Here is a 24,190-nt window from a genome sequence, read left to right as displayed (position 1 = left end):
CTAGATAAGCAGTGAAAGATTGTTTTTACTTCAAGCAATTACAATAAACTGGATAAGACGAGCATGAAATGGCTATAAAATACGATGGTATGTAGCTGCTGATTTGCCAGAAACGATTGTTACCAGTGGATACGATCATTTAAATCGATGGCTTATTATCTTTATAAGAAATAATTGTGCGGTTAAAGTTAAATTATAGCCACTTAAAGATGGGAATAAATGAGATCACATACAGTTTATACCAACCACAGTAATTTCTCCCCCGATGAGAAAAAGTGGCAGAAGAATCTAGGGTCATATTAAAAAGCTAACACAGACTCAATATATTGCTGGTAAATTAAAGCTAGGTTATACATGTAATATGATCTTCGGATAGTCTTCACACTTTATTACGTAAGTCAATGCGAACATAATGTTTATTAAATACAACATACAGGATGATAGATACATCACCAGCACAATAACGCAAACGGAGATAATTAAGAAAAAATACAGTACGAACATAATGACTAAAGTATACGAACATAATGATAAAAGTATAACAAGAGTAAGCTTTTAGTAACTGTTTACTTATGAGGACATAGACCAACATCACGCAAATATAACTGCAAAACGTTTTATAGTTTTTATTAAACTTTTATACAATGTAGTTTGTTTTACAAAATATGAAAAAAAAATCTATAAAAAACATTACTTTTTGGTAAGTAAAACAGTTTCTTTGTGCTTCAGAGCTTTCCTCAAGAACCAAGTTGAACGAAAACCTACTGTACCATGATAGTTGTTATTTGTATCACAATTGCTATATAATCATTATTGTTTAATTAAGAATATACATTACAATTCGTAGTCAAACTGTCCTTTAACACATCGTCAGCATAACAAATGACCTCAAATGACCTTATGCCGTATATCACGTGCTAATTGGAACTCCTTGGAATAATTGAAATAATATGTAGATATTTTTCGGCGCATTTTCTTGGATTAGGCTAATAATCTTACGAATTTGCTACAAGAAAAACCTAGCAGCAAACTATTCCGGTTCATTATCTTGCCTTAGATAAGATTTACCCCCTCTTTCCTGGTGAAAAGTACTGAAATTGTTTGTAGACTTACGTCATGTGATAATAAAAAAAAATATACACCAAATCTTATATAAAAATGTTTCTATTTTTTATATCTAGCAAAGAAATAGCAATATACTGAACTTACATACCAAGAGTCAAGTAAAAGCAACTATCAGTTTAATTATAATTAACTTGTACAGAAATTAAAGGCCAGTCTTCTGCGTCGTACTTTCTCTTATTGTAACCCTTAACCATGTAATACATTATGAATTGATTTTCTCAGCTTTGAAATTGGAACTGTCCATTTAAAGCTTAAATGTTCATTTTACTCCGGAAATGCTTTCATTTTTATTTCTTAAAAGAAAGTTTATATATTTGGTGTCCACTTAAAGTTTCTAAAAAGTTACTCATTGGCTAATTACCTGAACGATCTCGTGCTTCTGTTGCCTTTTGGCAATTGCTACGGTGGTTTGTATGGCAGTCAAAATACAATTTTGTTTACGTATTACAAATAATTTCACATCAGGTGAGAAACATGTAAAATGCTCTAAACATTATAAAACTCATATTTGCCCTATCTAAAGTCCTTTCTTGGAAATTATATGCCTTCAATCAGAATACACAATTTAAGCTAGCAATAGTATGGACCCTGGTCACACTGCACGGCCTTGCATAAGCTGGTGGTAATAAGACTAAAACTATTTTTAGTATTTTAGTTTTTTTTTAAACTAACAAGATCAATTGATATTTGTTGTTGTTTCATTTTTACGGATGAAAGCTAATTTTCCCGACGTTTGGAATTGGAAAATGATTTTCTACTAGTTTCTAATGTTGTAATACATTTTTTAATTCACTGGAAATAATTCAAAGCTATTACTGAATGGGTAAGAAAGAAGTTGAAAACCTGAATGAAGGAATAGTAAGAATGTAGTGGAAATATTTGTCTTTATTTTTTGCGGGAACAGCGTGAATGATGATAACCCAAGAAAATAGTAATAAGATAGAAAGCTCTACTTCTTCGTGACCAACTGCGCTAATTTGTCTTCATTAATGAATTAGTTCCTGTCAGTACGAAAGTGCCATATCCTATTAAATACGTGCTTGTTGTAATATTTATGGGAGAATGGACGCACAATTTCTGGGATATATATATATACCATCATAAGAATGTGAGATGATTTTGAGATGAAATATGAATAAGAACCTTATTATCAAATCACCGTAATACAAAATCATTTCAGTTTAATTACTTCTATCAAATAAATCGTTTTCTAAGAAGTTATAAAGATAAGGACAGTTAAAATCATATCATTTTACGATAATACATGGCAATAGTCTAGGTATGATTGAGTCATATTTACGTTCAAATTTTCCCTACATCTCTTTCTAAATTATGCATTTATTTATGCATTCGTAAAATATATGCGTTTTTTCTTTGAAGTTTTCTTCTGTCTATTTAGATTTAAGTTCACTTTCACTGTTTGAAACATTAAAGAAAAAAGGAGAAATATAATGCAAAAAGAATCTTTTTTTAACAACTTAAGTTTCAAACTATTCTGGAACAATTGGAATTTGTTTATTTCCATCTCCAGTTATCAAATGATTCAATTTCAAAACCCTACCGTTTTGAAGTGTGGTACTTGCGGACAATACTGTATCATATTATTGCTTCTATATATATGCAGGCTACATGCAAGATGTTTGTGTCTCATTTCAGAGCTTAACATAATAACGCTTCTTATGCAAAACCCTTGATATGAAGATTTCTGTGTAGACGGGTAAGATATGGTGGTCAAGATTGGCTATAGCTTCTGTTACAATTAACCCAGACTGGAAACTGGAATTTCTTATGTAAATTGTTACACCTTACTTCAGTTGGGGGCACTTAAATATAATATATACATTATCTAGAAGAGAAATTTCTCTCAGTATAATTCTTAAACATCTGTTGTGCCACATGCTCTTTATTTTGTATACAGACAATGCTTCTGGCTTTATCCAGTGCCTAACGACGTGACGGATTAACTAAACCTTTAAAAATATACCACTCGGTTTATCATAAATACCTCTGGAATCATTAAATATTTCAGATTTATAGAGCTTATAAATTGTGTATGCCAAGTCGAAGGTTAATGTTGACGTCATTTTAATATCATCTCAGATAAGCCGTCTGTAACATACATTGAATGTTTATGCATCGAGTTCTAAATAAAACTAGAAATCATTTTCAGTGCGATTACAATCTAAAACAGTTACATCGACTTGTACTTGATATATTCTTTAGCTCTTCAATACAAAACTTGGCTTACTGGTGAAAGTTCACTGATAATTCAAATTTCCCAAAAATGATGATGATTCTCAAATTCTATTCGTTTGCAATGCTTTTCTTCTTCACCTAACTTATTTTCAACGTTTTTATTCAATTCCATACAGTTGACGAAATATTCGTATAATGTCATACTTTAATAAAATAAATGTTCAATAAGTCAAACTCTATTAAATAGAGATGTCAGCCGATTAAACATAATTTCAGAAATACAGGAATATCTAGTTATGTCAACTTGAGAACCGGCTGCAAAAATGTTCTAAATGGTTTGAACTAAATGTATGTACTTAAGCTGACGTAGATTCTTAACAAAAATATTAAAAACAGATGATATGTTATACTCTGTATAAAATGTAACAAACAAACTAACTTTTGACACATGTTCTCTATTTCACCCAATTCTTATTTCACACAATTCTCACCGTAGTATTTTCTCTTGTCATCGCCGCTGTGATATTGTAAACAACATACATTATAGTATTGGAGAGAGCAAGAGAGGTTGCGCAATATTCTGGAAGAATAATCAGAGGCATTCCTATTCCCCATGCATTTATGCCATAGACAAAATACCGACGCGGATAATTTATAGGACGACAGTCGTGGATGTTTAAATGATCTTAAAATCAGCTTTGAGACTGATAACAAGCAGTCAAATTTCTCTCACGAAATGTTGCAGACTGGGCCAAAAGTTCAGGCAGTATATACGAAGAGGGAGATACTTGAGCATATCGGTTCCAACTGTATTTTCATAGCTTTTTAAGTTAGACAAATTTGAATAATACATGTATGTAGGGAATTACCAGTCGTGCAAAGGAAGGAATAATTCAATCAATGATAACGTAAACGTTATGTGTTCCATGTGTCAAACAATATCTTCTAGTGATATCTGACGTGTATTACATGTTTTAACTGCACCACTGGAAAATCAATCCGATTACATAATTGTCTGAGATTTTACACTTACTGAAATATATGAACATGAAATTAAAACCGCCATCGAAACAAAGTGTTTCTGGAAAAAAACGAGTATATCATTAATAGGTGATTGAAACAATCGTATCTTTTTCTTAGCTTCAGAGATGTAGATAACATTATCTATGTCTCTGTTAGCTTGTATATTTTGAACCGAATACTTTGAAGACAATCCCGTTGATAGATTTAAAATCAATTGATATTACTAAAAATCATATTACTTTCCGCGTTGTCCTGGCGTCATCCAGTCCTAACGACAATATAATTTATACTTTTCCTTTGATCAAGTTATATATTATTAGTAAACATTTCTTAAATGCCTTTTAAAGGGAAATATTTTGGAGGGAAAAAACATTATATTTTTAATGAATTATCGTGGAAATAAATACAATTATAACAGCATATTTTGCACAAATTTAAGTCATACCTTTATTATTTTCACGGTAACAGTTGAATCAATTTATCATTGATTTGTCAAAATTGAATTACCTGCATCAACTTATTAGCCTTCTAAATAAAAACTGATATGATTCTAAGTAACATGTTGATATCATCTGAGATACAGAGCTGCGTTATGAATACGCCAAGAAATGTTTTGTATAACAATAATGATTATTTAATCGAGACCGCCATGTTTAAAGCATCTACAGTAATCTTTTTCTCTTTTAAAGAAGTACTCTTCATTATAAATAATGGTAAATTATGAGATTGTAGGTGTGCGGAAACTGGGATTGTATTCAACATATCAAACAAATGCTATAGATCTTGATAGACAAATATCTGGGTGGTAACATCGTAATTCTTGCGCAGTAAATTGAAAACGCAGAGGTCTTACACTGTACACTAAACGTTAAAGAGAATTCAAACATTATATGGGTTTTATATTCATTATTTCAAATGTGTTATTAATGTCGATACAATGGCAGTTTTATTATAACTTTAATGATACTGTTAATTACATTATCACTTACAAATGTTTCAATAATTATCGCCAAGGGGAATATTCCGCAAGATTTATTCATGTTATAGAAAACCAGGAGTGGAGAGAAAAACCTTCATCTGAAGCTCTTTATGTTGTTCAAGATTTCAGGCAATTTAATTATAAGAACATTTAGCTATTTCGTAACTTTTCCTTAATAGACATTATCATATATTTTCTTTATATCTAATACAGGTAATCATTTTGTACTAATTTAACCATCCCGTGTACGTAATTGCTACTGAATAACGAAAATAATGAAGGTACACATATTGATATTGGAAGTACATATATTAATATTTGTAATAACTTGCATTTTATTAATTTATCTGCTGTAGATCAATCGTAAGCGCCACTTGATTTCTCAGTCCCATAATACTGTAAACTGTGCACTTGACAGAAATCATTTTAGAAGTCACAATACTTTTCAAAACTTACTATTACGTGCACATTATTTATTTTTCTTATTTTGACTGCTTTAAGATTATTAAAAATATACAACTTGATGCACATGTATAAGTGTCATCACCAGCTGGTCATCACTAAATCTTCTTTTAAATGCTTTCCCTCTTGTTTGTCTCTTTTTTGTCGTTTGTTTTCAAAAATATTAAACGATCACGCCTCATTGCAAAATTAGTATTGTTATTCTAATAATAACTTAACATATTTCAACAAATTTTCATTCCTCTAACACTAAAAGATCAGACCATTTCAGCTTCAAAGAACGAATGATATTTTTCTGCGAGGATTTTGATCACTAATGAAGAGTTTGGAACCCTTGCCTAAATCAACAAGGCTTATCAGAGGCCGTCAGATATATGCATTATAATGATGTTGATGGCTACATTAATGCTTTTAATATTGGAATATCTTCTTAGAAATCGTGTTATCGCCGCAGTAATAGCCATTACCTGTCACTTTGTATGCTTGAACACATACATACGGTTACATTTAATGAATATTTTAATTATTTTGGAGCCTATGGGTATTTTTGTAAAGAGATAATTAATATATTTCTCTGTTTTTTCAATTTTGAGTAATGAAAGTATTTTCCAATTCCATTTCAATTTCTGAGACATTTTTTTTGTTATTTTGTACTTAAGTGAAAAATAGTGATGTTGTCATTTATGACTCTCAAGAAGGTGTTAAATATTGCTTTTTGTCTTTTGAAAAGTGTACCTTGTATGTTATAAATATCAGGAGAAAAGACTAAGACTGCATGTTTTTTGTATTTTGTAGTATGTGTACCTGATTGAAATAAGAAAAGTAATTCTATAATAAACATAAATATCGACAAAGCACAATTTAATAGTTTTATACATAATATTGTAATATGTCAAATAATATCATATTGCGAATTCTTAAAAAGAGATCAAATCAGAAACAAAAATAGTTGCGACTGTTAACAGTAGATTTAAGCTACAGTAAAATCCTAGCATACAACAGGTAGCTTAATATTCAATATTAATACGTCTTTTACAATTTTAGGGCGGTGTAAACAATGTTGCACCTTTATCTCAAAGGAACAGACTCAATACATGGATCCCTTGACCTGTCTCATTCCATTCTAATTATCAGATTAGCAGATTACAATACAAAATTCACCATAATATCTTTGTTAACAAAAGATCAAATGTCAATGTTTGTGGTTAAATATACTGTTTTTTTTAAAAAGAGAGCAGAGTAGGAATCTATCAATCAAACTATGTATCAGCAATTTTCACCATTTCACTGTGTCATTTCTCCTGATGAATATTCTCATCCCAATATGTCAGAAATATTCAAATGTGAATTAATTGCTTCCGAAGAACCAGAACAACATAAAAAACATGTGGAAAATGTGGAAAAGATCGACCCCTTTAGATCAATGACAATGATATAACATTTAGAGAAATGACAATGATATAATAAGTTATCATCAAAATTGAAAATATAACAACACTGAGATTAAATTCAACATTTATTATAGAATATATAGAATACTTAAAATCATACGTCTCAAAACATAACGATTCTCAGAATTAACATAACGGTACTCAGAATTTACTCGGAAAAATATTCGATGGCTATTAAATGGCCGCAATATCTTTTCCACCTTTCACATGTATTGTGCAATTGTTACAACGTAACATGTACAAACAGTCGTTTCTATTTTCTTATAGTACAGTGCTTAACAACACGAGAAGAGCTTTATACAAACTTGACAGATTAATGTTATTTTCATGCATGTTTTCTTCTCTTTAGTATACACCATTTCCTTCAAGCACTTTGTTTATATTGTGTTACAGCAAACTCGATTCTAATCTATCGAACATACGTTTTACAAATAGTTTTGTTAATTTCTTCAACGTGTGTTGTAAAAAAACTGTCAGTTTGTTGCCTGTAAAACAGTTGAAGAAATAATATTGGTATTCTGATGCGATCATGTGAATCGTTTGTGCGTCGATTACTCTTGTTAATTTGATAAACATGTGTGTATATTTGGGTGGAATTTTACCTGATTTGCTGATAAATAAAAGAATTCCGTAAACGCAAACTTGAACTTACCATAAACGTGGTGTGGGTGTTGGGGCGGAGAGACATAAAATCGGACTTTGAATTAAAACCCTCTAAGTTTAAATTCACGGCCATATAATTGAAATCATTTTGATATTCGTGTAAAGGGCATTTAAAAAATGTACCTTGATGTTCATATTGTCAATAAATATTGAATATACAAATATTTGAGACCCCTGCTATAAATTTACTGCAATAAAATAGTAAAGGGTCAGTCTTTCGTTTTATTAGAATTATGCAAGATATCTATGTTCAAATCAAAATTGTTTTGACCGATCCACTTACTCCGATACAACTACCTCCTGATTGATTGGAGAGTTGATTTTTACTTATTTACCATTTTTGTCAGCTTGCATGTACCTTTATAATGCAGCTAAATGATGTTCTTAGACTGCATTCAAACCTTGTATTTATTTTACAATTTTGAAATAGATAAGAAATAGCTTGTTGGCATATTTATTATGCTAAAGGTAACTTACGACTAGGAACCACAGTTAATGATTAATTTATTAAGTGGTTTCATTAAAATAAAACATCATCGATAAATTGTTTTCACTCACCTGAAGCACTTTTAACTTGTTTTGATCATAAGTTACATTATTCAATGCTATATACGAAATTGAATGATTTAGTCAGATCAAATGTCATTTAAGGGCTTTAAAGTATCCCTTTTATAAAAAAAACAACGAGAAGATATATTTTGACTGATGATAGATTTCATACCTTACAAAAGCTTACATTACTAGAAACTTTACTTTTCAAATATCAAGACAGATAGTTGTTCTGTCTATACTCACAAATCATTGTCTCGTGCAGGCGAATTATCTCGTGTATGCTAGAACATGAATGAAATCTTCTATATCAGCTTTGTTGCCTATGAAAAGCATGCTGACTGAAGCAACATATCAGTCATCTAGACAAATATGTTGTAACTTTTATAATTTCCTATAAACGGGTAACTTAATGGCCATTAGTATTTAATGCCTATTTGATGAAACATTCCTCTTTGTATGAGATCACCCACGAGATGTCGTGCAGGAAATTCTAGTGGTATAAGCCTTGCAAGTTTTCTTTTACTTTGGGATCATACGCCGTTTTTCATGGAATAGCAGTGCGTGTCACATTAAAGATTTCATGATACCGGTAACCGCCGTATGAACACATCTCCGGATGTTTCCAAATTCAAAATTTCTCAATTTTCAAGTTTAAATATTGAATTCTGCTTAAGCCGATGTTAGGGGCGTGGAAAGTACCTTGCATTTCCCAGTACCGTCCATGAACAGGATCAATTGGACTGAGCCTGCAACATTTTCAATTTTGTCATTTTGGGCGTTCTTTAGGCATTCCGGTTTTCACTCGTTTATTATCCGTTTATATCAAACGCAAATTCGAATAAGAAATGACAATAAGAAATGAAAATCTGGGCTTGTATTACATAGGATTAATGAAATTGACATACAACCTATTTGCTTCCTAATATATTTCGTATAGAACCACACGAACTGTTTCTTCGGTACATTTCAGTTGAATAACAGACGTTTGAGATAATCCATGCACAATGCAGTTAAGCATTTCGTATAAATGGATTAATGACAGCAAAATAAACAATAGTTTATATTACGATGAAACTTTCGCAAATATTAAGGCAAGATGTCTGTCTTTCATTTAAGTACTTTTTGGGGGTATGATGTGCATCCTTGACAAATAAGAAGTAAGCTTTTCTGAGGTAACACAAGATCCAAGCAAACAGCAACAGACCTGGTCACAAAGTACACTTTTTTAAGATACTGAAATAAAGCCAGTAAGATATAAGGATGTCATGGATAACCAGACGGAAATTACGAAAACTGCTGCAATACTTTTCATGTCAGTTAACGCCGTATTAGTTTGGAACCTTGTAAGATATACAAGGTGAACTACATGATATAGTGTATATAATGAACGATGCCACAACATTGTTTGTGTATTACATGATTTTTCTTCATTGAATATAGATTACATGGAGAAGGCGTAATATTTTCTTATTTAAAGCAGTATGACACCAGGTTCATGCTCATTTTTATGAAGAAAGAATGAAAATGTATTTAAAAGTAAAATATTATGAAGTGAACTATAAAGTAATTGATACATTGCAAACGAAACTTACAATCCACTTAAATTAACAAACAAAGGTCAAAATATGCAAAAATAGCGTTAATGTGCTAGTTTCGCAGCACAAATATTGTCATAAAGACTGCAAAGCCACTCATTAATCGCCCATACATGTAATTATTATTGAATCTTTAATCTTTTTACTTTTCTTAAAATCTTATTACATTTTTCTCAAGTTTGATTTTCTTGAAATAATTTAGCTCATCTGGAAGGCATATCTTTAAAGCAAACAAAATAAATATGAATATATTATGTTATTGTCAGTATGTTGAAAAACTGAAACGTTTCATTTTATTTTTTGTAGCTTAAATGTATTATTGTAAACTATATAGAGATAGAGCTAAAATTTAGGGTACACTAAAGTGTGTACACACATTAGCTAGTTTTCACAGATATATTAAAATAAGTATGCACTCCTTACAAACTATAAAAGGAACAATTTCCGTGTATTGCATTCAGATTGCATTTCTAACAAACTATTAAAGGAACAGTTTTCGTGTATTGTATTTAGTTTGCACTCCTTACAAACTATGAAAGGAACAATTTTTGTGTATTGTATTTAGTTTGCACTCCTTACAAACTATAAAAGAAACAATTTTCGTGTATTGTATTCAGTTTGCATTTCTAACAAACAATTTTCATGTATTGTATTCAGTGTGCACTTCTTACAAAATTTAAACTTACAAAAAGATTGAATTCAGTTTTTAATGTATAGTGATAATGAGAAATTCATATATTTGCTATCAAATGAAAATATTGTAAAATATTCTGCCAAAGCCTGCTTTGATATATTATGTATGAGGCGCAATTTATTATATAATGGCTAATGTTTACTCTGTACATATGTATCATAGTCAAAGTCAGAATAATAGTTAGTATGCGTTTGTTTTTATATGTGTAATATAATTTTTATTGCCACCATATGTTTCAGCTTTTAACAATATTTTAGGATCTTAATATTGTTTTTAATGTGTTTTTATTGATGATCATGTTCTTGGTCTCTCATAACTCTTTTAGAGTGGTTTTGTGCACGTATTTCTTTTATAACTTTGTTATATTTGTTAATGTATGTACAAAAGTGAGACTTAAATAAACAAATTGACTTGACTTGACTTGACTTCAGTTTTTAATTTTATGTAGATTGTCTGCTGGAAAAGTCGTGCTGTGCAAAATAATGTTTAAACATAATTTTTTACTGAATGTGGTATTTGATAACAACCGAATACTACCACTGCGGAACACTAATAATTTTATAGTGAATATAAAGAATGTGTGTAGAAATGTATGTTGTGTGTTGGCACAAGCGATAAAATGACGAAGTATATCATAATAAGATCTTGTCATGATACGCCTTCAATACGATAGATAGAATATCACAGAAACATTAACATTCTAGAAGAAAAACATAAAATTTTGACAGCTGGTGTGGAGATTTTGAGTACTGTATATTGCGATTGAGTAAAGATAAAGACATCATGTTCATGTTCATATGGTGCTGATTGTACGTCAGTCCTACCGGTTCTCATGTCTCCTTTAATAAATGTATCGCCTAAAGGTAACAAAAGGGACTCATAACTTACATGAATTACCAAAATGATTTGGCTTACGTTAAAACTTATGTAAGAAAATCAGTATACTCTAACTTCAATCAAAATATCTCTAGTCACAACCACTATGCTATAGACCGTGGATATATATGACATTTTTGTTTGCATTTTATTACAATGTAATGTTCATGTTCAGGAAAATAAATACCCTTTCCTTTTTAGACAATGAAGTTTGCTTGCCTAACCTTAACATGATATGCAAAAACAGGTTTTAATCATACTATAAAGTTAAAGAGGAATTTAATCGTTGCAACATAATTTACATTTTGAATGTTTTTGTTATCTCCATTTTTGTCTAACGTATCTACTTGATCTTTTCTGGCTGTTTCGAAATGTTATGCTCTCTATAAAACCATAGAGTTAATATCCACAATAAAGGATACTTTGTGGGAGGCAATTTCATTCACAGCTGATGTAAATTGCATTAATTTTATTGAATTTAACAGCAAAACAGCATCGGTACAAATAGATTAGTTAAGAAAAATATGAAATAATTAAAGGTTGTAGACAGCAAAAAAGACCCCAAAAACCTGGGAATACAGAATGGTTAACATGAAAAAAAATCATTTGTGTGTCTGCTCCTTTACTCACATCAATTTTATTAATTATTTCATACGAATTAATTTAATAGCAATATATGACTTTGAATTTCTTATCAATACCCTCCTGATCATTTTCATTAAACAGTGAATTGAGATTGATTGACATCATTGCAAAAACCTTCTCTTATCTCATTGATAGATTTCTACTGTGAGTTTTTTTTTTGATTAACAATTAATGATCACAAACATTAATATGTGCTCTTTTGTTACCAAATATGTTGTGGTAAATTCTTATTGTATTCACTAATCTGATAATAAGAACTAAGCAGGTCAGGAATCTATGCATAGAAGCAGAATTGAAATTTAAGCTGTCAAGTGAAAACAATTCGAAAAAGAAATATATATTAAACAAATTTCCTTTACATAAGCTTTTTATCTAATGATTACGGTCATTCAAAACATAGCAATGACCGGACTACGTTTATCTCTATCTTATTTTTATATCCAGATAAACGGGTGGTAACCGAATGTTTTACCAGCTCTTTTTTACTGATATCTTGTAAAGATAAGACCAGCTCATCGATGGATAGAATAACACAGAAAATCAAATAATACTCAGGAAGACAGCTGGTACACGAAGACTGATTGTTGTTATCAAAATAATGTAAAATAAGTTCATTGCTTTAATGTTCTAGCAGTTTCTATAACGTTAGGTCAGAGATGATGATGCAAAATGATATAATTATCTATAGGAAGTTTTTAAGCAAAATGTGACCGTTGACGTATTACTTTATTTTAACTACTTTTCTAGTAGACAGTACGGTAAATTCGTTGTTTATTTCATTACCGCGCTTACAGTAACATATAAGGACATTGTATTATTTGCATGATCCAAAAGATTTCGTTTTCAAATAAATTGAATCATCTTGATAGTACAACTCTATTTTATGATAATGTAAAAACTAGAGGATTAAATTTCAGCACATTTAAGTTAATTATTTGGGCTTAGAAACACATTTTTACATAAAGAAACGTTACCATCTCTTGAAAAATCACATATAAGGCTATAATCTATATTTACCGTGTTGGTTTTTTCAGACATGTAGCGCCAAACCTGGAACTTATCTAGCTACGTATATGGAAGCTAAAGACACGGTCGGCGTTATGTTGTTAAAAGACAGAAAATGTATTGAAAAAAGAATTGATACACAAATGTATACAGCGATATTTTCAAGTCAAATTATTGTGTATCATAAGAGCAATGTCTCTTCTAATTATATAGAACACTACTCATTGTAATAATACGAAGGTAATAACACCAAAGAGATATTTTTATTAAGTGCAATCTTCTAATTTCCAAAACAAACGCTATGCATGTAGATGCTTCACAAGACCACAAAATGCTAAGAGTTTTATTTATTCAACACTTTTTATTGCGATATGCTGGTATTTTTCTTCCGCACAGTTTGATAGGAAAAACAATTGAAGGTTCTTTGCACACGTATGTTCGAACGATTAGACTTAAGTTTGCTGTAACACAATATAAACAAAATAAGGTGTATACTAAGGAGAAGTAAACACGCGTGAAAATAACATTAATCTGACAGTTTTGTTGTTTTCTGGAATTTCAAGAAGAAGCAATGCATGCAAAGCGTAAAATTTAGAGTTCAACGTGGAATTACCATCAACAACCTCGGAGAGAAATTTAATTCTAGAAACGGAGAAAAAAAATACAAGTTTATATATACTGACCAAAACGTAATAATTGTTATTGAGTCAGCAATTTCTCTGTGGGCTATATTTAAAAATTCATTCATTTCAAGAGAGAGAAGGTAGTATTTTGGAGATGTTGTCAATGTCGTTAGATATACTTATACTTTCATTTGTTTTATCAGAAAACGAAACCGTTTCATATAACATTGGAGAATCTAAACCAACATTTGAAGTTTGTATTTGTTTGAAGATTTAATCATGATGTATTTAATTTCCCATCTCTGTTATTATAATGGTTTGTTGTTTTTTCTGCATCATCACATTCTTAACGATTGTTTCATAATTTCTCGTCTGCCGACGCTCTCGGATTCACACAGTTTGACAATTAAAATTTGCTTTGTGCAAATCTTTGTCGGGTGGAACCTTTTGTACTTTGTAATAAAATAACGATATTGTGTGAGACTGTATAAAATCACTCAACAAATGAGATTCAATTATGGTCGTATCTCTGTTTGTGAAACTGAATTACTTCATAATAAAACGGCGTCAAACAAATGTTTTACACTGCTATTACTTTTGGGGGTTTTCTTAAGAAAATTGTTTACTTTTATTGTAACGTTTAAAATCCCTTGCCCTTTACTGTGTATTGCAGTCTTTGATTTATCATGGATCAAACGAAATATAATTGTTTTATTTTTCAGTAAAGTAACTTTTGGGGGTGTTTCGTATTTTATTTTAAATATTTATATATAAACTCATATTGATGATAATTTCGAATTATTTGCAAATCTAACTTTGTTTTAACTTCTATTTATATTCTTAAGTTGTTTTTATTTCAGTTTCTTTAAGATAAAAGAAATATTATTATGTTCCACGTTAGATGCTTGTTGCGCTACATGTTATAATTCATCGCCATTCACCAGCATTCTATCCTGAATAAATCTTGCTTGAAACAGGTTTTACAAACAATACAAATTGAACATGAAAATGTTGTTCTTATCTATACATGATCGTGATAAAAACGCTCAATATTTCTATAACAGCTGTCCAAAGAGTGATGTTTTTTTCTTGTAGTCGTGTGTTAATGTGATATTCTATCTATCGATGAGCTAGCCTATCTTGACAAGATATCTCAATGATAGACTGGTAAATATATTCCAGAACCTCAACTCTAAACTACTTAAAAATATTTCAAATTTACTTTTGTAATCTGAACGTTTTTTTTCCTTGTTCTTTTTTGTTTAAAAAAAAACTGTTTTCAAGCAAGTGGTGCTTCTGCATATTGTATGCAGTTAACATAGGTAAAAAACTTAATATCTGTAACTGTTTGTTGTATTTTTTAATGACAGTTTTATTTCTCATGTCAGAAAATTGTTTTGTTAAACACTTAAATGGTATCTGGAACAACAAGATAAAGAATATGCACATTTGATCTGATATTTGTTTTTTTTTCTTTCTTTTATCTGTCAGATATGAAATTGAATAAGATAATTAAGGTAGCTAGGTCTCGGTCTGCCGATTAATTGTTTTGCAATGTTTTTACGACTAGTGTTTGTAAGTTTCTATCACAGTTAAAATTATTACACCAAATTTAAAGGAAATTATATTTGATCATACCAGCCTGTCTAAGGGGGCTATCTGTGCTATAACCTCATTCAGATGGGTCTCTTGACCCATTCTCGTTAAAATGCTGAGGTATAGAAATAACAAAATATACTCTCTGACCATATATAGAATACAATATCAAAACTACTCTTAATGAGTCTCAATTCACAGCAGTTTTCTTTACAATGTCAAATACAGAAAAAAAATCTTTTATCTTGTCGAACAGCGTTTAATATTTTATATATTGGACATTTTCGAAGGTTTAAAAAGTTTACACTTTTTATAATGTCATGCGTAATATGTATATAATTATCGTCAGCTTAGTGTAATAACATAATAAGTGCTAATAGAAACAAGCATTGCATGCTCTTTTGAGTGAAGATGTGTAAAAAAAGAATTCAAATATATTTTCCTTTATTGCAAACTACCAAAAATGCAAACTTTACCGAAAACCATTGTACCCTATCTAAATGAAAAACGTCTTATGTAAAATGTTTACAATATGGTTTACTGTCGGTCGACATTTATATCGAAATAATGTCCTTAATAACTGATTGAGGTGATATTTATTGTTTTAATCAAACTAATTTCATAACTACATTATTTGCTAGTAAACGTGTTGTTGATGTTGGCCTTTTCCCTTTTTTCATTGAAATTTCATTGTACAAACAGGTGTATTTAATAATGTTAGTACTTGTCATTTAGAGATTTTTACATTTTGCACAAGGGTAACTTCTAAGGTTTAGATCTTTTTTAATCTTGTAACTTAAACATATAAAAAATACCATTTTGAATTGATCCACACCTACAGCTGGGATTACTCGTTCAAGATGATTTCAATTACAACTGCAACTGTTTGCATTAAATTTCTAAATTTTGGCAATGTTCATGACCATTATTAAATGAACCATTTGCATCCGCCCGCAGGAATTCCGCAACTTAACAATCAATTTTGACAGCTTCGTATCATGGTGCCATAAGGTGCAATTTTATTAAATGTTAGACTTTGTTGTACATGGGTCGTTTCAAATTGCACGATTACATAATCTTTATGGTTGCAAACTGCATTAAAATGAGATGAAAATGAATGAACCGAAGAAGCAGTCACGTGTCTGCAATGTGCTTCACGCGTTGTATCAACTTGCAAATGATCTAGATTAATTGGTTTATCATTTCAATTGCGGCAAGCGATCTATCTAAAGTATCATTGTCTGACAGAAAGAATTCATCATTCTCCGTTTATTTAAAGAAAAAAAGAAGAAAAATTTATCTTTTATTCAGTTCCAAATAAATGCGATGTAGAAATTTTATTTTAGATACAAACTACGTATATTTGACTTAAATTTCCATCTTTTTACGAAAGCAAATTAATTTGTATACAAGAAAAATTGGAAATGTCTGAAAGAGTTTGCAAAATATTTCTTTGGATCAGGTTTGCATTTACGTATTTCGTCAAAATCAATCATACGAGTATATTTGACGTTTACAATAAAAACATATAGTGTTTATCAGTTTTCAATAATACTACTGTGTAACAAAGTGTTAGGTATCAGTCAAATAAAGAGAAGAAACACAAGAAACAAAAATCATCTCTTTCTTCATCTAATTAAATTAGAAATTTATTCAGGTAAAGTTAAAGTGTCTTTTTTGCAATCTTTTACTTTTAAATTACTTTGAAACTGTTGAGTTATACTCGGGATATGTTAAATTATAACATTATTAAATGGTAACATTTTTTGTGTAGCCACCATTGACTTACTGATTGATGTTTTTTATACGAATATTGTTTTTAAATTTATTGTATAAATTCATGTGTTGTAACCTTGTGTTTTATAAACTGTCTATATATGTTATTTGCTTTCTGGACTGTGGTAAGCAGTTAAAATAAACTTCTAGAAACAATTTGCACAAAACTATACCGCATGAAAGCTCTGCATTTAAATATCTATGTATCAAAATGGCAAAATTTTTAGATTGTTAAATGAGCCGCGTCACGTAAAAACCAACATAGTGCGTTTGCGACCAGCATGGATCCAGACCAGCCTGCGCATCCGCGCAGTCTGATCAGGATCCATGCTGTTCGCTTACCAACCCTATTACAAGTAGAGAAACTGATAGCGAACAGCATGGATCCTGATCAGACTGCGCGGATCCATGGTCTGGATCCATGCTGTGCGCAAACGCACTATGTTGGTTTTGTCGTTACGCGGCTCATTTATAAAATAAAATCAGCTCGAGCCAGTTTTATTGTTCATAGGCTATTAAACTTGACTACAGTAGAGCATACATGAGTATTATTCTTTCTTTCGAAAAACAAAGCAAAAACAACAACAACAAAATGATTTATTATGTTCCTTATATATTGCTGACCATATCTGTATTTGTATATTTCAGGACCTCAGGGACCCAAGGGTGATCAGGTAGGTGTATTTGTCGTTCATATCAATAATTTCTTAAGATGTCAAAATTTTCAGTTTTACCTTAATCGTGCAAGCATTACAAATTGTATATATATGTACCGAATAAAAGTTCACAGTGAAAGCACTGTGTTCTTTAACAATTTTCTTAATTAAAAAACAACATCTATTTCTATTGTTTTTTTGTTTTTGTTTTTTTTTTTTTTTTTTTTTCATTTTCATAATTACCCTTAAGGTACAAATAATATAGCAGACAAGTAATGACGGAATCATGAAGTTTGTCATATTATGATAGACTTTCATGACAAACCAAAATGCTTAATTTCAATGCTTTCAATGGGGGAGGGGGTATGATAAGGCACATTTGTGCCAATATCAAAAATTTTTGTGAGCTCTTGTTCGGTACATATTTTGATGTCAAGTTTATATTAGGCAGCTTTAGTATTTTTATTTAATGAATTTCTTTTTATTTGCTAAAAACTGCTCTTAAAAGCAAACTTGCAAAATTAAATGTCTGCTAAATAGATTTATTTTAATTTTAACTCGCACCTTTTAAAACTAATTGTTATTTAATGCAGAAGTGATTATGATAATGTTGATGAGTTTGCTATGTGTTTAGAAAGTTAATCTTAAAGCTTTTGTAAGATTTTGTAACAATTTAAGTTCCGGATGGGAATCTCAAGTGTGCCTTCGTAAACCATTAAAGTTCGAAAGTCAGTAACTGACCTAAACAGTTCCGAAGCGTTTTATAACCAAACCACAGAAAATCAGTACTATTATTATATAAATATCCTTGACATTTGTGAAATGCGGTGTATATCAAAATGCCATGATGTTGTTTTTTCTTATGGCATCTTCGCTCCCAAAGAACGTGTATAACCACACGCATCATTTTCCCGCGCTTAAAATCTGCAACATTCATTAAGAACCATTAAAAACAAAGTGCTACATAAAATTCAATGTCTTTCATTATAATGATAGACACCTGATTTTGGGTTATGCCAGGAAAAATATGTGAACACAAGTACCACTTATGTTTTACTTCTCTTTTATTGATGTTTTTATGTTCATTTGTGCGATTTTTTCTACTAGACCCTTGTGTTTAGGCTGGAAATAATTCCGAAGCAAATTATTTTTTCTCTTATGTGCAATAACTCACAAAGAAAAGCACAAATTGGGGGAAGAGTTATTAGAATGATAATAATTAAGTGCCCCTTAGTTATTGTTCAAGTATAGGACTATATTATTTCATGTTTATATGAATACCAATGTCTAATATCTTTATATTTGATGACCGGAACATATGATGATTTTTTAACTTATAATGATTGCAGTTAATACTTGTTACATATTATATCTTTCATAAATAGTCTTTATGCTTACCACGTACTATATTTCAGTTTTTAATGAAAAATGCAAGAAATTGCATTCGAGTGCAAGAAATTTCATTTGCATTCAAATTTCCATAATTCCACCATAGATGCATGAACACGTATTTCATGTATTTAGCATTGGGCTTTAATTTTAAAGACTTTAATTCATTAGTTTTAAAGACTGGATTCCCAACCTGTACATTTTATGACAGTTAGAATAGATTTCTGTAACAATTTCCTCATAAAACGCACCACATAACCAAAACTAAAACATTCAAACACATCAGAACACACAAGGGCACATATACAAACAATAAAATATTTAAATATCTTAAGCTAAGGACTGTCATGAATTGACATCAACACACTTTAATTAAATCACTTATATGTACATTGCTTATTCACACGAATAGTCGCAAACAACATATAAACACAAAGACATACACAAGAATATTCTTTAGATATAAACAACTTATTTGAGATTAGGGACAGATTATACATATATACCTTATATACATATATTCCTAAAATTTCATTACACAATAAATATATACAAGAAAATTGAAGAAGACGCACTCATATACTATAATGAAGTAAAACCACACAAATGAAGACACGCTATTCAGAAAAAGAATCAAAATTGGCATTATGATTGTTTAATTTTATTATTTTACAGGGGGCTGTTGGTTTCCCGGTAGGAATGTTTTAAGAATCTGATGTGAACATTTATTCTTATTATACTGCTTATGCTTTTTAACCTTTGGTGAAGAGGGCAATATATTAACATCAAGCTTTTGTATCAGTAGTAATATATACAACAACTTCTGCGTTTCCAACTTATAATATCATGTCTAAAATTTCAATCACATGTAAAGTGATTCTCATCTGCGGATGTTTCAAAATTCAAAATTTCACCTTTTTGTGTTTAAATGGTGAATTCTGCTTAAGCCGGTGCTAGGGGGGCATGGAGGTAACTTGCACTTTCCAGTACCGTCCATGAACAGGCTCAATCAAACCGAGTCTGCAACATTTTACAATTTTGCCGTGTTGGGCTTTCATTAGGGATTCTGTTTTTCTCTATTTAATTACAGGTACAAGTTATTTATTTACTCAGAAAGTTTATTATTATTGCTGTTTGATATTCATTACAACAAAGTACAAATAAGTAATCATAAAGTGCATTTTCGTTTTTAAACATATCACAGAATAGCATCTATATCCTGTTTAAAACATTTTTTTCGATAAATGTGAGAAAAACTCATTCTTGCTCATGTTAAACCACATTACGTTCGAAGATATGGAATAAATTAATATCACAGCGGGTTTCATTGCTCTCTGTCAATGTGGTCTTAATAAAACATCTTATTCGTTATTAGCAAGAAGAAATAAATAAATTTTAGATATATGTTTATATCTTAGAGAGCGCGCAGTTGCTATGAAACACCTCGAGCAAAATGAGTTTTATAATATCTCTAGTTTTATCAGTTTCAGATTTTCTTTGGGAATGAAAATATAAACAAAAACAAAATATTGGTGTTTGTCAGAAATTTCTACAGCCAAAGTAAACAATGACGTTACTGTTTAATGTATGTGACCAGAAGACTATACTGACCATTGGAAACAAGTTTTGACGTTTAGGCTTATAAACAAATGCTTTTTTAAAAATTTAGGTTATTAATGAACTATTCTCCTTTGTTAACACCATAACATTATATTAACAGCCATTCGGGTATGGCATCATTTCTATTTCTCTTGACATTTGATACCTTCGTTTTCATACGACAAGTTGACAGATTTTTTATATTAATTTGGCCGTATGATTTTCAGGGAAAAATCGGTCCAAGGGGTAATCGAGGGAGGAAGGTATATTAGAGCATGTTATAACTTGCTCGAATGATTCAGGAATTTATTAGTACCATTTGTGTGTCGAGAAAGTAGATAAAATAGAATGATAGAGCCTTTATGTTTATGTTTGCATTCAATCCTTTTCTGGGAGTTTGAACACCTTATTTTAGACATTTGTTAGAAAATGCCAGAAAATTAAGCGGATGTGACATTGCAAGTTTTCAAACAATATCGAAGATAGAGTGGCCAGTATGACTGATACAGTGCCTATGATATATATGACCTACATTTTATAAATGTTTTCTATACAACAGATACAAAATGATCACTATGATAGCTTTTTCATATTAACGTCAATGTAACTGTTACAGCAATCAGATAATCATGTGTGTATACTACTTTTATTGGCAGGGTGAGAAGGGTGGACGTGGGTATCCGGGATTTCCGGTTAGTCGTATGCCCAATGTTGTCAAAGTTAAAGTTATATGCCCAAACATTTGACTTCTAAACTACAGCATGTCTACATCTAAAACAAATATATGTCTTCTCTTCTAACATGTTGCCTAGTTCGTTGTATTTCATAAAAAGTGAAAACTTTCTGAAAACCCATTAAATAGTCGGATATGAGAATCTCTGTTAGGTGCATTTTACCATTGAACGTCTAAAGTTAACAATATGATATATGTATTTTATTCCTATTTATTTTCCATATAAAGCAAATTTTTGTTTTGTTTTGGTTTATTTTTTATCAAAATAAATAAATTTTATTTTTAATATGAATTTTAATATAACCAAGAAGCATAAATGGAGAATGGAGAATATTGAATGAATGAGTGTAGATTCAATACTGTTTACTGAACGAGTTGAATAGAATTATATTATTCCACGAGTTCACTTGATTAAGTAATGAAGATACACGAATATATTCTTGTCCCATTATGGTAGAACAATCAACAGTAGCACGTTAAAATGCATATATTTAAAGTTTTGTGTTCACCACTTATACGTTTGAATCTCACACTGTTCTTTTTGCCACAAATAGGATATCTGAAAAGAAACCTAATCTGAAAGTTAACTTTACCACATAATAAGTTCATTAGATGCAATACACTGGTTGTCAGTGGCGATGCATAGAAAAATGTCTGGAAATTGTATTCATAATTTATTTTGTTAACTTACGTAAAATTGTTTCTTTTACGATATCCTGTGACCGTGTGTATAATAACATTGTTTCTACTTTTCCTTTCACAACTTAACATTTTCTTTCCCGCACATTGTATTCTTTAACTTATTTTGGCCAGTATAGGGGCCAAATCTATTGTAACATGACTTATTTTCATACAATACTGAATTGCTTTCTTTTACTTCACATTTCAGGATATTTCAACATCTTTGCACACATATTTCATAGTTTGAAAGATAATGAATTACTTGTATATTGCATGAAAACATAAGATGTAACCAGTTATTTAAATTTTCTAAAGACCTTCCAGTAGACATTGAATCTCACTATTACTATTATATAATATCAATATTATGTCAATTTGCATATTAATTCGTTAATTATATTTTTAAGTAACCGTGTTTACCGTGTGTTTAAGAGCTTTTTGTCTAAAATTGTATTTGTTCAGGTTATCTTGTTAGACAAAAAAAAAACGTTTATTTATTTTAAACCGAAATTAATAGAAATAATAGGTAACTACATGTAAAATGAATATTTTAAAAAACCAACTTAATTTAAACGATTAAGTTTGCTTTTCCCTGTATAAAGTATGTAGTTGTTTTGTTTTTCTGTAATCTATACGTTTCATGGATGAAGTATGATAATGACTTCTGTTTTGTTTTAGAGAAATTAATAATTTGTTTGATTATATAACGTTACTCAACAAAGCTATTTGTGTATGAATTTTCGGTAAGTACACATGTTATCTCCATTTATTAACTGTATATAACTGTATATCGTTTTCTCTTTCAGGGCCCAATAGGCATAAAAGGTCAAATGGTAAGTTTTGAGAGAGGTTATAACAATCTATTTAACATATGTACGAGATATTTTTACTGCAATAAACCTAAGTATAACCATCATGCACTCCTCAAAAACTATATAGCTATTTCAGTCATTTAATTGTTTACAATATTTTATGTACAGTTTTAGTAGTTCAATTTTTTTTACAACTTTGCTGTTTTTTGTATGTTTATTTTTTCTCAAGTATAAAACTTTTTTGTTTGATTAAGACTGTTTAAAGATGTACATTAACTTTTACTCACTTTGTACGTATTGAAATCAAAGCGCGTTGAAGCATATATGCCACTTTTCATGTAACAATTGACACAGTCACTGTGTCCTCTTCATTTCACTGAAAAATTGCCGAATAGATTATTTTGCATTGGCCAAACTCGTGTCGCTCTATCAGCACTTTCAGTGCTTTGACTGAATTCGTATATACATGTAATTATAAAAATTTAAGTTTAAAAGGCGATGGTTACTTTAAATTCTAGTTTTAATAATCTGCATGTGTTTTGTATAGTTATTAATTATAGTTTCCAAAACATATTATTTGATAAATTTTCGCTTTATGTCATTAAAGGGAGACACAGGCAAAATTTTAATTTCTTAGTTTTGAATTTTTCATTCATTATTCTGTAAATTTCATCAAAATGACTACATTAAACAGTCAAAGGAACAAACCTTTTCTCCATATAAACAATAAAATGGTGTTTTCCTAACTTGACCCGCGTGGGTCAGATTAGAGCGCTAAGAATTCACAATAGTTGTCACTGTTGCTCTGGAAACGTTAAAAAGCATGTCAAATCAATTACTTAGACTTGTTTCAATCATACAATATCCACAATACTTGTCATTGTAACTTCCAGGGTTTGTTCAAATCACATGACTTGTTTTTAAACTATTCGGTGATTCTGTTGGCGTCTAAATATCGTTCAACATATATAGATATATTTAAGCTGCAAACCCAAAATATATAGAATTTATACAGAAATTCATGCTAGGACTTTAAGAAATGTCATTTTAGGGTGATTT

The 24,190-nt window shown here is 30.3% G+C and overlaps 1 protein-coding gene across 19 annotated transcripts in view; it reads left to right on the top strand.

Annotated features, from left to right (window-relative positions):
• Nucleotides 1-24,190, top strand: part of LOC132713852 (collagen alpha-1(XIII) chain-like) — a 46,840-nt gene that overhangs the window by 6,436 nt on the left and 16,214 nt on the right. For 15 of the 19 annotated variants that reach the window (XM_060696546.1, XM_060696543.1, XM_060696538.1 and 12 more), the window contains exons 3-6: nucleotides 17,910-17,935; nucleotides 21,133-21,168; nucleotides 21,562-21,597; nucleotides 23,126-23,152. In XM_060696546.1, coding sequence (XP_060552529.1) covers nucleotides 17,910-17,935; nucleotides 21,133-21,168; nucleotides 21,562-21,597; nucleotides 23,126-23,152 — 125 coding nt within the window. Of the gene's footprint in view, nucleotides 1-17,909; nucleotides 17,936-19,981; nucleotides 20,000-21,132; nucleotides 21,169-21,561; nucleotides 21,598-23,125; nucleotides 23,153-24,190 lie in introns of all 19 variants that reach the window. The other 4 variants (XM_060696536.1, XM_060696537.1, XM_060696540.1 and 1 more) reach the window with 4 other exon arrangements.

The sequence above is a fragment of the Ruditapes philippinarum genome, unplaced genomic scaffold (genome assembly GCF_026571515.1).
Source record: "Ruditapes philippinarum isolate M1 unplaced genomic scaffold, ASM2657151v2 ctg587_1_1_1_1, whole genome shotgun sequence".
NCBI lineage: Eukaryota > Metazoa > Mollusca > Bivalvia > Venerida > Veneridae > Ruditapes > Ruditapes philippinarum.
This window is presented reverse-complemented; position numbering and strand designations above follow the sequence as displayed.